The following is a 13,628-nucleotide window of genomic DNA, read 5'->3' on the forward strand; positions in this document are numbered from 1 at the left end:
AAGAAAGAAAGAAAGAAAGAAGAAAGAAAGAAAGAAAGAAAGAAAGAAAGAAAGAAGAAAGAAAGAAAGAAAGAAAAAGAAAAGGAAGAAAAACGATGGTAGGATGAGGAGATTAAAGGGAATCTGTGATCCAGAAAGTCCCATCCCCAACAGACTCAGATGGATGCCCTTCAAATCCTGGGCACCTTAATTTCTCCAGAGAGAAAATATCAAGTGAACTGACCATGGACCATGGAGTCATTTGGGGATGGATCTTAGTCATCAACTATCCTATTCAAAGGATCCATGGCCAGGTGCAATTTCTACTGAAGCAGAGAGGTTGGGACCTCTTCAGAGACACCTCCCAGTCAGCTCTAGAGTCAGACACTTTGGTTGGAATCTTGGCTCTACCACGTGCTAGCTTGGCGACCTTCCCTTTGTTACTACAACCTCTCTGAGCCTCAGCTTCCTCATCAGTAAAATAGAGACGCTAACAGCAAATACCCTCATGGGATTGTTAAAAGAATTAAAGGAGATATGGTGTGTGCAGCATTCAGCAGCTTGAGGGGGACCAATTCATGTTTGACAGTCCCTCTTTCCTGCTCTGTTTACTGGGCCCTAGCTGGGGATGCCCACGCAGATTGGCAGGCTTTTGTGTCTTACTGTCTTAGATATGTGTAGCTCCTCCTCTGTCTGGAAAGCTAGTCCCTGAGGACAGAGGTCATATTTTGGATTTTTTAACCCCAATTTCTTTTCTTTCTTTCTTTCTTTCTTTCTTTCTTTCTTTCTTTCTTTCTTTTCTTCTTTCTTTCTTTCCTTTCTTTCTTTCTTTCTTTCTTTCTTTTCTTCTTTCTTTCTTTTTCTTTCTTTCTTTCTTTTTCTTTCTTTTCTTTCTTTTCTTTCTTTTTCTTTCTTTTCTTTCTTTCTTTCTTCCTTTCCTTTCTTTTTCTTTCTTTCTCCTTCCTTCCTTCCTTCTTTCCTTCCTTCCTTCCTTCCTTCCTTCCTTCCTTCCTTCCTTCCTTCCTCTCTTTCTTTTTCTTTCTTTCTTTTTAGATTTTCCTAATTTATTTGAGAGAGAGGAGAGCAGGGCGAGGGGTAGAGGGAGAGGCAGATGTGGGGCTTGATCTTAGGACCCTGGGATCATGGCCTGAGCTGAAGGCAGATACTTAACCGACTGAGCCACCCAGGCACCCCTAACCCTTCCAATTTCTTTTGACTTGGCATGAGAGCATCCCTGGCCATGCCATGGTGAGGCACTGGGTTAGAGCCATTTCTAATCCCTGCTATGCTCCCAACCCCCTGTGTGACCTTAGGCCAATCCCTTCCCTTCTCTGGGCCTCAGTTGTCTCATCTATAACACCAAGTACCTGCTCTAGACCACTGCCTACCAAAGCTGGGTGCTCATAGAATCCTCTATGTGCTTGCTAAAAATACAGATTCTAGCCCCCAGGCCCAGGTATTACTATCAGAATCAAACTTCTAGAGAGGCCTCAGTCCACAGGGCTATCTGTCTATGTAGAGTCAAAGTCAACAATCTGCAAAATCAGAGCTTTATCTGAAAATGATGACAGTGAATGATGAATTAAAGTCAGCTGGATATTCCAAGAACTACTTCTACCCCATTGCATGGAAATAGAAAGGATGCTCATGGTGCCTCAGATGTTGCTCATGTTCCACACTGACCTCGAAATCAGCTTTTTCTGAGTGTTCTAACATTTATCCCACCCTTTCAAGCCAAAAGACTACAACAATTATATTCACTTTTTAGATTGATTGACCATTAAAAAAAAAAGACCGTGATTTGCCCCCAAAAGAAGTCTGCCACAAATTGTGAGCCTCACACTTGTGATGAGAACCAAAGATTCTCCAGGACAAACATTTCACCTTAAATACTCCAGCCCAAAGTATCACATTTGGAGGTATTTCAAATGCAAGTTCTTAGGCTGTCGAAAATACGGTGAAACAGAAAAGTGATAAGATTGTCAATTGATGTGATTCTTTGGGAAAGCAGCCAAGATCATTCCTGTTGATCTTATAACTTATTCTGAGAATCCAGCTTAATTTATCTTAAATAGAGCAAAAAAACTGTGTGCAGAAGGATATCCATGATGTTCTTTCTATATTTTGATCTGGATGGTGTATTAAGGTACACTTAAATTTGTTCGCTTTACTTACTATAAGTTACCCTGTTACTAACAAAAAGGAGAACATTAAAGCCTTGTTCTGAAGCCCGATTGTCACCCCTGTCACCTGCTACCCATGGACCTCGTGCAAGTTACTTAACTTTCTGCACTTTTGACTCTCTCTGGAAGATGTGAAGATTAAAGACTTAAGATTGGTTAAAATACACAGAAGAGTGCCTGCCAGATAGCAAGCACTCAGTAATTATCAGCAGTTTCTATTACTACTATTGGAACAATTGTTTGGTAAACAACCTAAATGATCAGCAATAAGGGAGTAATTAAAGAAAACAATGTTTAGAGTAAGTCGGTGATAACATGAGGCAATGCCTCTATTACCATTTTAAGGTAATTTTAAGAGAAAAAGTTAGGATAAGATTAAATATCTTATCCTGAGTGATAACCTCCATTATGTTTAGAGATGGCTCAGAATAAAGCACTATAGGAAACACATCGAATGTTCTCCAAGGTTGCCTTTTGGTGGTGACACAATGGTTGCTATTGATTTTCTTTTTCTCACCTCTTCTTTGAGTGTCTGAGAAGCATGTGGCCAGACTTTGTAGGCTTAAACGCACTCTCTTTTTGTAGAGGTTGGCCCCAAAACTTTAGACGGAGGCAATTTCTCCATTTCAGAGAGTCCCAAGGGGCAAGTGAAAGCAGAGCTGAGGTAGGGATGGGGCCCGTCTGTTACAGTGGGGGGAAGGGGGGTAGGGGTCTGGCTAGCCACAAGTACCACAAATTGCTAAGCTTCTGGGGCAGGCAAGTGAGGGGAGCTAATGGCTTGCACCTGCCCGCCACTGACAGCACCTTCTCCTCCCCTTTGCAGCTGAACTACAGGGACTGTGAGAAGGCAGTGAAAAAGCATCACATTGATGGGCAGCGGTTTTTGGTAAGTGCTGGCCAGTTTGACACATTAAGACCAAAGCTGTTCCACAAGTTAACCAATCCTGGCGGAGCCAACTGGTCTACCCTGTTCCTGGGGATACTCAGGGTCAATGCCCGTCTTCAGGATCCCCACACAGCCCTTTGCCATCTTCTGAGGTTTTATATGGCCCCTGCTGTCATCACCTCTCAGGATCCTGCTATCCAGGATACCTCCCAGGCTTTCACTGATACCAAGGTACATTCTAAAGTCAAAGTGTAAGGAGGAATCCAAGTACAGCTCTCTCTCTCTCTCTCTCTCACACACACACACAAACACCTTGAAAATCTTTTCAAATGCCAACCATACTTTGAGAAGCCTAAGGGGAAAAAAGACCATTTAGGAGAACAGAAGATTCTTTTTTCCCATCTCTCATGCTGGAGTACATACTCACTGAATGGAATAAAATGTGAAATCTCCCTCATTATTCATTACATCCCTCTTTCTCTCCACCAAATTCACATAGTTTTTTGCCAATTAAACACATGTGATAGGACTCTCTTTACTCCATTATATTGCAAAGAGCTTTAATATAATACTAAGAGGCAGTCGTATGTGAAGGACTAAGCCCTTGAATGGAAAGAGAGGCAGCTTTGAGAGACCATACCTAGTCATTGGACTAAAGCACACACTTAATTTACTTTAACACTGCATGAGTTTTTAACATTGTTATTTCTTCATACTGAGCCTTGAGCCTAGGGAATACCTGGAGCTTTGAGAGGTGTGAAGTGGCTGGGAGGTGGTCTGAGCATTTCCCCTGAAATGTCACCTTTGCCTATGGGTGAGACAGACCCCAGCTGTACCAGTCTACCCCCTTCCCATCTCATGCTTCCTTGCCCTTCAAACGAAGTGGGGACAAGACTTCAAAAGTCTCATGGGTAGATGCTCCCAATTTGGATTAGGAGTGAGGAGGGCAAGGTAAGTTGTATTTCCCTGCAAGGCGTGGTTAGCAGCAGTGAGGTCAGCAGCCATAAGACTTGGGGGTTAGAAGGGGCCAGAGAGGTTATGAGCTCTAGCTTTCTGCCCAGCACTCCAAACCATTTCCTATATTGCATCCCTGCCATTAACATCTGCTTGAATTCTTTTAGGGATGGTGTGCTCACTACCACACATATTCATCTGCCCCTTTCTAGGCAGCTCTTAAGTTTCATGCTGAGACCAAACTGTACCCTACTGGTCTGAGTTTTGCTTTCATGTGCCATGTAAGACACGTGTGTTCACTGTTTCACCTAAATCATGCATGAATTCACCCATCCATTCACCTCACAAGCATTTTCCTGGGCTCCCTTTACATACAGGACCATGCCACATCCTGGGAATATAGAGATGACTATGGTGTGATTTCTGCCTTCCAGAAGCCTGTTTTATGGCAAAAAAAAAACTATCTTCAGGAAGGCTCCAACCACCCCATTTGCAACTGAGGAAATGTGTACAGAGGCTGATGTGAATTTTCTAAGTCCCATGCCTAGTCATTGGACTAAAGCACACACTTAATTTACTTTAATACTGCATGAGTTTTTAACAATGTTATTTCTTCATACTGAGCCTTGAGCCTAGGGAATACCTGGAATTTTGTTGCTGTTGATCTTGGCACCTTAGTACTAAATGTAAATATTTCCTTCTGGTGCCTTTACCACTGAGAACTGAGATCTGAGACTTATCGGTGCTGAGTGGACAGGGAGTAAGACCTCTTTGAGGATGGTCCTGCTTGCAGCCCTGATGCTCTGGGATCACCTTGAGCAAGCACTTGCCTTCTCGGAGCCTCTCTCTCTTCTCCTCCTGAGCAAGAGCACGTTGGATTGATGGGTGACAGTCCCTTCCAGTCCCCACAAGACTCCCTGTGTGAAGCTCGGGCATGCTAGGACCGGGTTGTTTCCGTGGCGGAGAGATGCTATCAGAGTTGCTGTCTCCTCTGCTCCTGTATCCAGGACCTATCAGTCCCTGGAGACTGCCACATATTATGCTTATCGTGTGAGCGGGAGGAAATGGAAAGAAGGGCACTAGGAACCAGGAGAACAGGGAGCAGAACCCGGTATCTGGCCCCGCAACTGGGGTGTTTAAAGACAGCTTCTCCTGAAACCCACCGTCCACCCCAGGTGCTCTGGGTACAGCGTGAGCTCTGGGTGGAGCTCTAAATTCTCATCCGTTACTCCTGGTTTTGTAATATCAGGGACCATTCTGCTCCTGAAGGTAGCAGTGGAAGGCCGCATTCTCTCTGTCTCTGTCTCTCTGTCTCTCTTTCTCTCTCTCTTTTCGTTGTTGGGGCTAGTAGGTCCCTTGTATCTGTGTTGCTCCTATTTTGGTTTCCCAGTGAGAAGAGAAGAACCTCCTCTGGTGGGGAAGGGGGTGCCATACTTACAGAAGGTTGAAAGAGAGGGAAAAAAGTGTTTGGAACTGTGTCAGTTAGGAAGGCATGTGGCTGCCTTTAACAGAAACCTGACCACAGTGGCTTAACCAAACAGGGGTTTATCTTTCTCAAGTGATAAGGAATCTAGAGCAGGCACTAGGGGCTGGTGAGCTGCTGAACGCAGTCATTGGGAACCCAGCCCCCCCAACCCATCTAGTCTGTGGAAAACGCCTGTGGCTTTTGTCGGAGAGTCTGCAGGTTGGCTATGCCACCTCCAGACCTCACATCCACATTCCACGCAGGAGGAAGGGGGCAGGGCAAAGAGTAAAAGGCACAAAATTGCGTGGGGAATGCCTCCCCTCCTATTCAGGAAAGTAGTAACTTTTCCAGAAGTTCCATCCAGTAGACTTCAGGTTATATCTCACTGGGCGCACCTGAGTCCCATGACCTCCGCTATCTGCTGGGAAGTGTTTGTGGACATGGCACATTTACTGTCCCAAATGAAATCCAGGTCCAGGCAGAAAGGGAGCAAGGGAGAGTGGGTACTAGGTGGGCAGGCAGCAGCACCCATACGTCGCCTCCCCAGGCAGGGCCCATCTTGAGGACACACTCAGCACCTAATCACGCTCCTGCAAAGGCACAAGGGATCATACGGGTACCCCCGAGTGGCTGGAGGTTTTAGAAGGAGGTAGAGAAGGGGTTACATTATGCGGCAGAACTCTCTGAAAATCCTGTTTAAACGTCTCTCATCTTTCCTCTCCATTCCTGTCCTGTTCTAAAGGCCTTTCTCTTCCTTAACATCCTGCTCCTCTGCATCTCCAGCCATTTTCAAGTCCACCTTCTCCTTCACACTCTTGCTCAGATTTCTTCAGCCCACATCCTCAGTGAGGCCAAACAGAAGGCAGGCGCGCCAACCACCCTGTATGCGGCCACCAGCCCCCTGGCAGCCCCCAGATAGCCTGCACTCACCATGCCACTCTGAACATGAGTCTTGGCACATCCCTGAGAGGGGCTGGTGTTGGAGGAAGGAGAAGCTGCTGCTTAGAGACATTAAAAAGAATAAAAGAGAGGGGCACCTGGGTGGCACAGTCCAACTCTCGGTTTCCACTCAGGTCGTGATCTCAGGGTCTTGAGCTCTGTGTTGGGCTCTGCCCTCAACGTGGCATCTACTTAAGACTCTCTTCCAGGGCACCTGGGTGGCTCAGTCGGTGAAGCATCTGACTTTGACTCGGGTCATGATCTCAGGGACCTGGGATTGAGCTCTATGTCAGGCTCCTCGCTCTCCTTCTCCCTCCCCACCAACTTCCCGCCCCGAAATATAAATCTTAAAAAAAAATAAAAAATAAAAAAAGAGAGAGGTTAAGAAGCTTGACCAAAAGCCCGATTGTCTCAGGACTCTGGGCAAACTCCGGCCCCAACCCTGCTGCCAGGTCTGCTAAGGGGGCTGGGTCAGACACTGTGCCCAAGAGCTGCAGCAGGTGAGCCCAATGGACTCATTGCTAAGATGCCCCAGCCCAGGCACCACTGGGCTCAAAGGGGAGCATGCCCAGCTCTTTCCCGTAGGCAACCAACAACCTGCCAGGTGGCTCCCAGCCCAGAGCGGGAGCAGGGGCAAAAACTAACCTCTGAGAGACAGCCAGACCCCAGCTTATTATTATTTATTTTCATGTAAATTATTCACAGAGGGTGTGCCAAGCACCGAGCCAAGCACACGACCCACTTCATCTCATTCAGTGCTCACAACCCCTGAAAGGTGGCCCTTATTAGTATTTTACAGATAAGGAAGCTGAGGCTTGGGGTGCTTAAGAGTATGCCCCAAATCAGACTGCTGTTCAATGGATGAACCAAGATCCCAACCCAGCCTGTCTGACTACAGAGCTTTCACCCTAACCACCTGTTTTCCAGCTTCGGTTAGAACTTCAGTGGATCCCTTTCTGTGGCTCAGCATTCGTTCCATGGAAAGTGGGCTCACTCTCTTTTCTGTTTCTGCGATTGGCACACTGCCTCTCCTGCTCTGGGATACCTCCTTGTCTTACCCTTCCCACCCTCTTCCCCTCCAGCATGGGTCACCATGTCCCTCAAAGGGATCAGATGTGGGAAGAGGGAAGTTTGCAGGAAGAAAACTGACCACGGATGCCACAGAGTCGGGCTCCAGCCCCAGTAACATCACCTACAAGCTGAAATTCCCTTAACATCCCAGAGCCTCAGCGTTCTCACCTGTAAAATGGGAACACTCATGGTTCCTAAATCCCAGGATTGACATGAGGGTTAATCAGGGTGTGAGTAAGGCAGAGCCCCAGAGTCAGTTCTTCACAGATATGGGTTTCTTTCTCCTCTCCCCTCTCTGTTCCCTCAGGAAAGCCTCTTTATTGTATCCCCACATCTAGAGAACGCTACCAATAACCCTGATGAGAGAGGCTTTGGGGTGTGATGGTGGCATAAGGGCCCAGACCCCTTCTCCAGGCTGGCTTCTCATAGCTTCTCCATATGGAAACTGAGAGGGACCCTGAAGTCTGGGGTAAGAGCCTAGGGAAGAGGTCGCAGCGTGACCAAAATCAGCCCACAAAACAGGTTGTTTGGTTCTACAATTTAGCTCTCATCATGTTTGTTTCTTATCGTAAAATTATTTGTCAGTACTTCAAACTCAGGAAATGTCACCTAAATCCAGATTTGGGGATTCCCTTTGAAAAAGTAGATCTGGCCACATCAGGCCCACCGGTGTTTTATGCAACATCTAGAAGCTGTCGCTTTGGGTAGGTGTGGGGAGGTGGGCTCTTCAGTTTGCTGCAGTCCCCACTACTCCATTTCTCACCTCACTCTCCTCACCTGGGCCAGAGCCCTTCCTGTGTGGGTTGTAACCCGCCCGTGTGTCTTGATTTCAGAACCTGACAGAAAATGACATCCAGAAGTTCCCTAAGCTCCGGGTGCCGTAAGTACTCCCCCCAATTTCTTGTGTGTTGGGGAATGAGGCTGGGATGGGAAGTAGTCCAGGGAGTGCTGAGACACTTAATCTATGACTGTTGGTTTGAACTAGGAGAGTGAGTTGGTTTGAAGGGGAGAGGCAAGGGCAGGGCACAGGAAAGAGAAGTTTCATGATAGGTTGAGAAAAAGAAGTAACAGATTCAGCCCAGCTGGTGTGTTGCCTGCTCTTGCCAAAGACAAGCCTGACTGGGGACCGGGTTTTCATTTCCTCTCTCCCAGTGGGGCGGCTTGGGCATGAGGGCATCACACCAGATCAGTGATTGCTTAAGCTTTCCCGACCTCAGTTTCCAGCTCAGTAAAATGACAGAGTTGGACTAGATGAAGAATGGCAGTGGACATCATTCTGGCTGTCAATACTCATTGCTTGAATGGCTGTCGGGGGCACCATCCTGAGAAGAATCGCGAGCAAGGGGGGCCGTGATGCACTACCGAGGCCCCACGTGGGTGCTGAAATGAGAGGTATCATGCACCTCGTGTCGTGTATTTTCACCGCTCTAGTAAAGGTCTCACACACCCAAATGCTTGCCGGAGCCAGACGGGTGATACAAATGTGTAAAATGGGTCAGGTTGAAAAATACGAAGTCCTCTCAATTTCTCTTTCATTTAACACCTTTGGATAGACTATGGGTATGAAGAAATATTTCTCCACTATAAGAAATATAATAGTAAAGTATGATGAGAAAAGAGGTCATCAACACAAAGCCTCATTGTTGGTGAAAAACTAGGAAGTGCTAGAGACTGTGGCAAATCAGGATGATAGTTTCCATCCCACGAGAGCTGCAACTACTCGGCTCCAGTCCATTTGGACCCAATGATGTCCAATCTTTGAACTTATCAAAAGTCCCTAGAAATATTGATTTTTGTAATATATTCTTAATATACATAATAAGCGTGTAATAAAATATATTTGTGTAATATATATGTACCTGGTCTTGAGCACATTTGGGTTTGCATCTCTTGGTTCCCATACAACACTAATACTTCATTCATTTAATGAACTGCTACTAGATGCCAATATAATGTGTCAGGCCTTTGTTAAGGGGCGGAATCCCCACCTCAAGACACACATTCTAGTGGGAGGGTCAGATATACAAAGCAATCCTACAACAATTATAACGGTGCTGTGGCGTATGCAGGTCCACATTCCGTGGGAGTAGGAAGGCAAAAGTCACTTTCCCCATGGCATTCAGGGAAGACTTCAGGGTGGCAGGGAAGCTAAGTGGGATCCTGACATATGCCAGGAGTGGTCAGATGAAGAATGGGTTGATACTCTAGGAATGGGGACTATCTTGCAAAGGCATGGGCACCAGGGAGTTGAATTGAACAGCAAGTGGGTCAAAGCAGCTAGGGGTACACCAAGCAAAGAGGCTGCAGAACTGGTCACAAATGAGAAGGGTCCTGTGAGCTGTCCTAAGGAGCCTAAGAGGGTTGGGGAGGTGAGGGCCGCAGGGAGAACAGGGAGATAAAGCTGGCGTCTTGGCTTTCTCCAGGGCAATGTAAAAGATGGCAGGCGAGGGCCCAGCTGAAGGCAGGGAAGGAAGCTAGCGGATGAGGGACCTGACCCCACTCATGGGATAGGAGCCTCAGCGAGGACCACGGCCCTGAACACGCAGGGCAGAGGGGATTGAATCAGAGCAGTGGAAGGAAGGAGATAAGGAAGGCACTTTCACCTCGGAAGATCCTTTTTTACCTTAAGGCTGGGCTCACTTGATGTCTGGAGCTATGCTAGAGTGTCTGGAGAAGGAGGCGGGTGAGAAGTGGTTGCTAGTTAGTGTGGAAGGCGGACTGTAAACACTCGTGTTGCGGGTGCGGTAGGGGTGGGGCATTTCTTTAGCCATTTGAAAACGGAAACAGAATCCCTGTCCAGTGTGTGCATGTGTGCCCCAGACAAGCTAGGAAGCTGCCCATGGGGCACGAAGGTGAACGGGGAGTAGTGGGGGAGGCATCTAGGGAAGGTCCAGGCTGCCCTGATTCGATGACTCTCGAACAGTTACCGACCCTCTTGGTAGATGTGGATAACAAGCACCAATCCCAGCTCTACTTACTAAGAGTTCTGTGCCTGGGATGAGTCCCTCGTCCACTCTCAGTTTCCCAAGTCTGTAAAATAAAAGATGACTGTGGAGGCTCGCTCTTCTAGGGGTTATAATTTTAGGTGTGAACAGGCAGACTGGAGAGCTTAGTGAGTGAAAGTATAAGCTCTGAGGTCAGAGTGCTTGAAACCCAAATCTCCCGTTCACTAGCTGTGAGTCTGTGGGCAAGTTGCCTGGGTTCCTTGAGCCTCAGATTCCTCATCTGTAAAATGGGGATAATAGCAGAACCTACCTCAGAGAGTCAGCAGGAAGGTTAGAGGAAATAATGGGGAAATAACAGTACATACTGAGCAAGTGTCAGCGGTTCCTGTTATTTTATGCAAAATCCCAATGAGTACAGTTCTAAGTTTTTCCTAATCATGCTATCCTGCCAAAGGGGGAGGATTGAAAGGCATGGGCTTCGGAGCAAGAGAGCCAAGTTCTAAAGCGGACGCTGTCTCCCACCAGCCGTGGAACCTTGGGGAAGTCTCATCAACCCTCTGAGCCTGTGTCCTCATCCGTAGAAGGGAAAAGAACTAACTATGGGGGAGTGCTGGATTTTAAAGGAGGCAGTCCACATGAGCTGCCTGATGCTGTCCTTGATGCGGATAGATATTCAATACTGATTTGTTCTGTTCCCTTGTACATAGGTTCATTGGCCATAATCATTACCCTAAGGGGCTACGGGAAAGAAATTGTGTTAATGTACAGCAGACCAAAACAAGATTACACTCCTCTGAATATCGGGATTTTCTTCCCCCATGCTTAAAAAAACCCTCTATTAAATAGATTTGTAAGAAGGTAGATTCTGGTGAGGAAGACTTTGTCTGCAGATACAGGTACACTCTCGGACAGTTCCTCCTAGAGACACCCCAAATACTGTAATGGAGGAGAGTTTTTAAATAAAACAACTAAGCCTCCTTTATAGGGACGGGCTTAAAACCCATGGTATAGCTGAGCCTTATCTGGCTAAATCAGTAGAATACATGTTCAGGTCTGCTGATGCCGATTTGGAGTTTATTTTAAAAATGTGATGAGTTTTATATTTAAATCCATAGTATAACTTAAAAAAAAATAAGGAGAAGGGAGTGATGGGATGGTGGTGTAGGTAACAGATAGATGTTGGATGTGTCTATACCATGAGGCCCCATTGTGCCCCTTCCCGAGAGTGGAATTAGGCTAGGAAAAGCGAAGATCCCATCAGAGAGGGAATGCGGTAATAACTGGTTACTTGTCCATGCTCCTGCTGAAGCTGCAGGCCTCCTAATAGCAGAGTCAGCCTGCCTGAGAAACAGCAGGGAAAGAAGGAGAGCGCGAGGACCAAGGGAGGGACCCAGAGGTGAGCAGGCCATTCCTGGGCCACTTAAAGAACGTGACTTAGCCTCCCCACAGAATTGCTAGAGTGACAGGTCTGTCTCCACCCTGCTCCTTCCCTCTCCCATCCATGGGCTGATCCCTGTCCAGGTAGCCGGTCTTCCCCACAGGAGAAATGCCTCCTCTCAACTGATGGCCACTCCTTCTCCCCCAAAGCAAGCCCGGAAAACCTGACTTCCCAGCTCAGCTCCACATTACACCCGCTCATGTGGCCTTTGGCAAGTCCCTCTCTTAGTGCCTTGGTGATAAACACGGGAATGATCTGTGTATCACAAAATAATTGTGAAGCACAAGTAAAATACTACGTGTAAAGTCATAGGGGGGTACAAGGCTGAGAAGCGGGGAGACCACGCTAGGCCCTCCTACAGATGGTTCTGCCCTGAGACCTGAGATGACAGTGAAAGGCACCTCCCTGGGTCCCAAGACCCACACCTGGCTTCTCACGTGACAAGGACAGACCTTCCAGAGGTCTGGCTCTTGGTTCAAGGAGGCTGACCCCTAGGGGTGGAGCCCTGTGTTCCTTTAAAGAAGGATGAAATCCATTTGCAATGACGTGGATGGAACTAGAGGGTATTATGTTAAGTGAAATAAGTCAATCAGAGAAAGACAATTATCATATGATCTCACTCATAGGTGGAATTTAAGAAACAAAACTGGTGAACATAGGGGTAGGGGAGGAAAAATAAAATAAGATGAAAACAGAGAGGGAGACAAAGCATAAGAGACTTAACTCTAGGGAACAAACTGAGGGTTGCTGGAGGGGAGGGGATGAGGGGATGGGGTAACTGGGTGAGGGGCACAGGGGAGGGGACACGTGATGTAACGAGCACTGGGTGTTGCGTGCAACTGATGAATCACTGACCCCTACCCCCGAAACTAATCAGTCAGTATATGTGAACTAACTAGAATTTCAATGAAACCTAAAAAAATAAGGTAAGTAAAATAAAATGAAGGAAGAAATGCAGAGCAAGAGCCGGAGCCAGAGTGAGAATGTGCGCTGGGTGCCCGTGGGGCGGCAGAGAGGTGGACTGAGGACAGGTGGGCGGTGAGGAGGGCAGAGAGCTGGAGGTGCCCAGCTCCGCAAACAGACTTCGCCTCTTCTGGGCCTGGGAGCCTGTCGCCCTGGGAGGGAGCAGCCTGCCCTCTGAAATGCTAGTCAAGGCAGCAAGGCTCCCCTGCGCGCAGGAGGGCCTGGAAGAGGGGAAGAAGGAACGCTCTCTAAAGCTCTTACTGTGGGAGGTCTGGTGAGAAATGTGTTTACACTGTAAGCCCTTGAACAGACAGGAACACAGGCAACAACGTAGGCAACAAAGAGATGGCTCCTGGAGCAACCGACTCTTCCTGTGCTCTATGGGCTCTGGCACTTCCTCTCCTGTTGCCTTCTGCCCTGGCCTTCTCCCTCCTCCCTCCCTGCCCTCCTTTCTGCCTGCCTTCCTTTTTATACTTTCCTTCTTACTTCTGTGACCAGCAAAGTTGATTTCGAAATGCAGAGGGGACCTCCACTTGCCCTTGGTAAAGCACAAGGAACCACTGAAAAGCAGGCCATCTCCTCCTCCTCCATCTATTTCCCCATCTCCTCCCCCTCTTCCTCCCCCTCCTCTTCCACCTCCTCCCCATCTCCTCCTTCTCCTCTCTCATCTCCTCCTCCTCCCCCTCCTCCCCACCTCCTCCCCATCTCCTCCTCCTCCCCCATCTCCTCCCCATTTCCTCCTCCTCCTCCCCATCTCTTCCCCCATCTCCTCCTCCTCCCCATCTCCTCTCCCATCTCCTCCTCC

The 13,628-nt window shown here is 47.7% G+C and overlaps 1 protein-coding gene across 1 annotated transcript in view; it reads left to right on the forward strand.

Moving 5' to 3' along the window:
- LCP2 (lymphocyte cytosolic protein 2) overlaps positions 1-13,628 on the forward strand; it is a 49,986-nt gene that overhangs the window by 7,015 nt on the left and 29,343 nt on the right. Inside the window, exons 2-3 of the mRNA XM_021698195.1 lie at positions 2,986-3,048; positions 8,311-8,357. Coding sequence (XP_021553870.1) covers positions 2,986-3,048; positions 8,311-8,357 — 110 coding nt within the window. The remainder of the gene's footprint in view (positions 1-2,985; positions 3,049-8,310; positions 8,358-13,628) is intronic.

Source organism: Neomonachus schauinslandi, chromosome 7, assembly GCF_002201575.2.
Source record: "Neomonachus schauinslandi chromosome 7, ASM220157v2, whole genome shotgun sequence".
Classification (NCBI taxonomy): domain Eukaryota; kingdom Metazoa; phylum Chordata; class Mammalia; order Carnivora; family Phocidae; genus Neomonachus; species Neomonachus schauinslandi.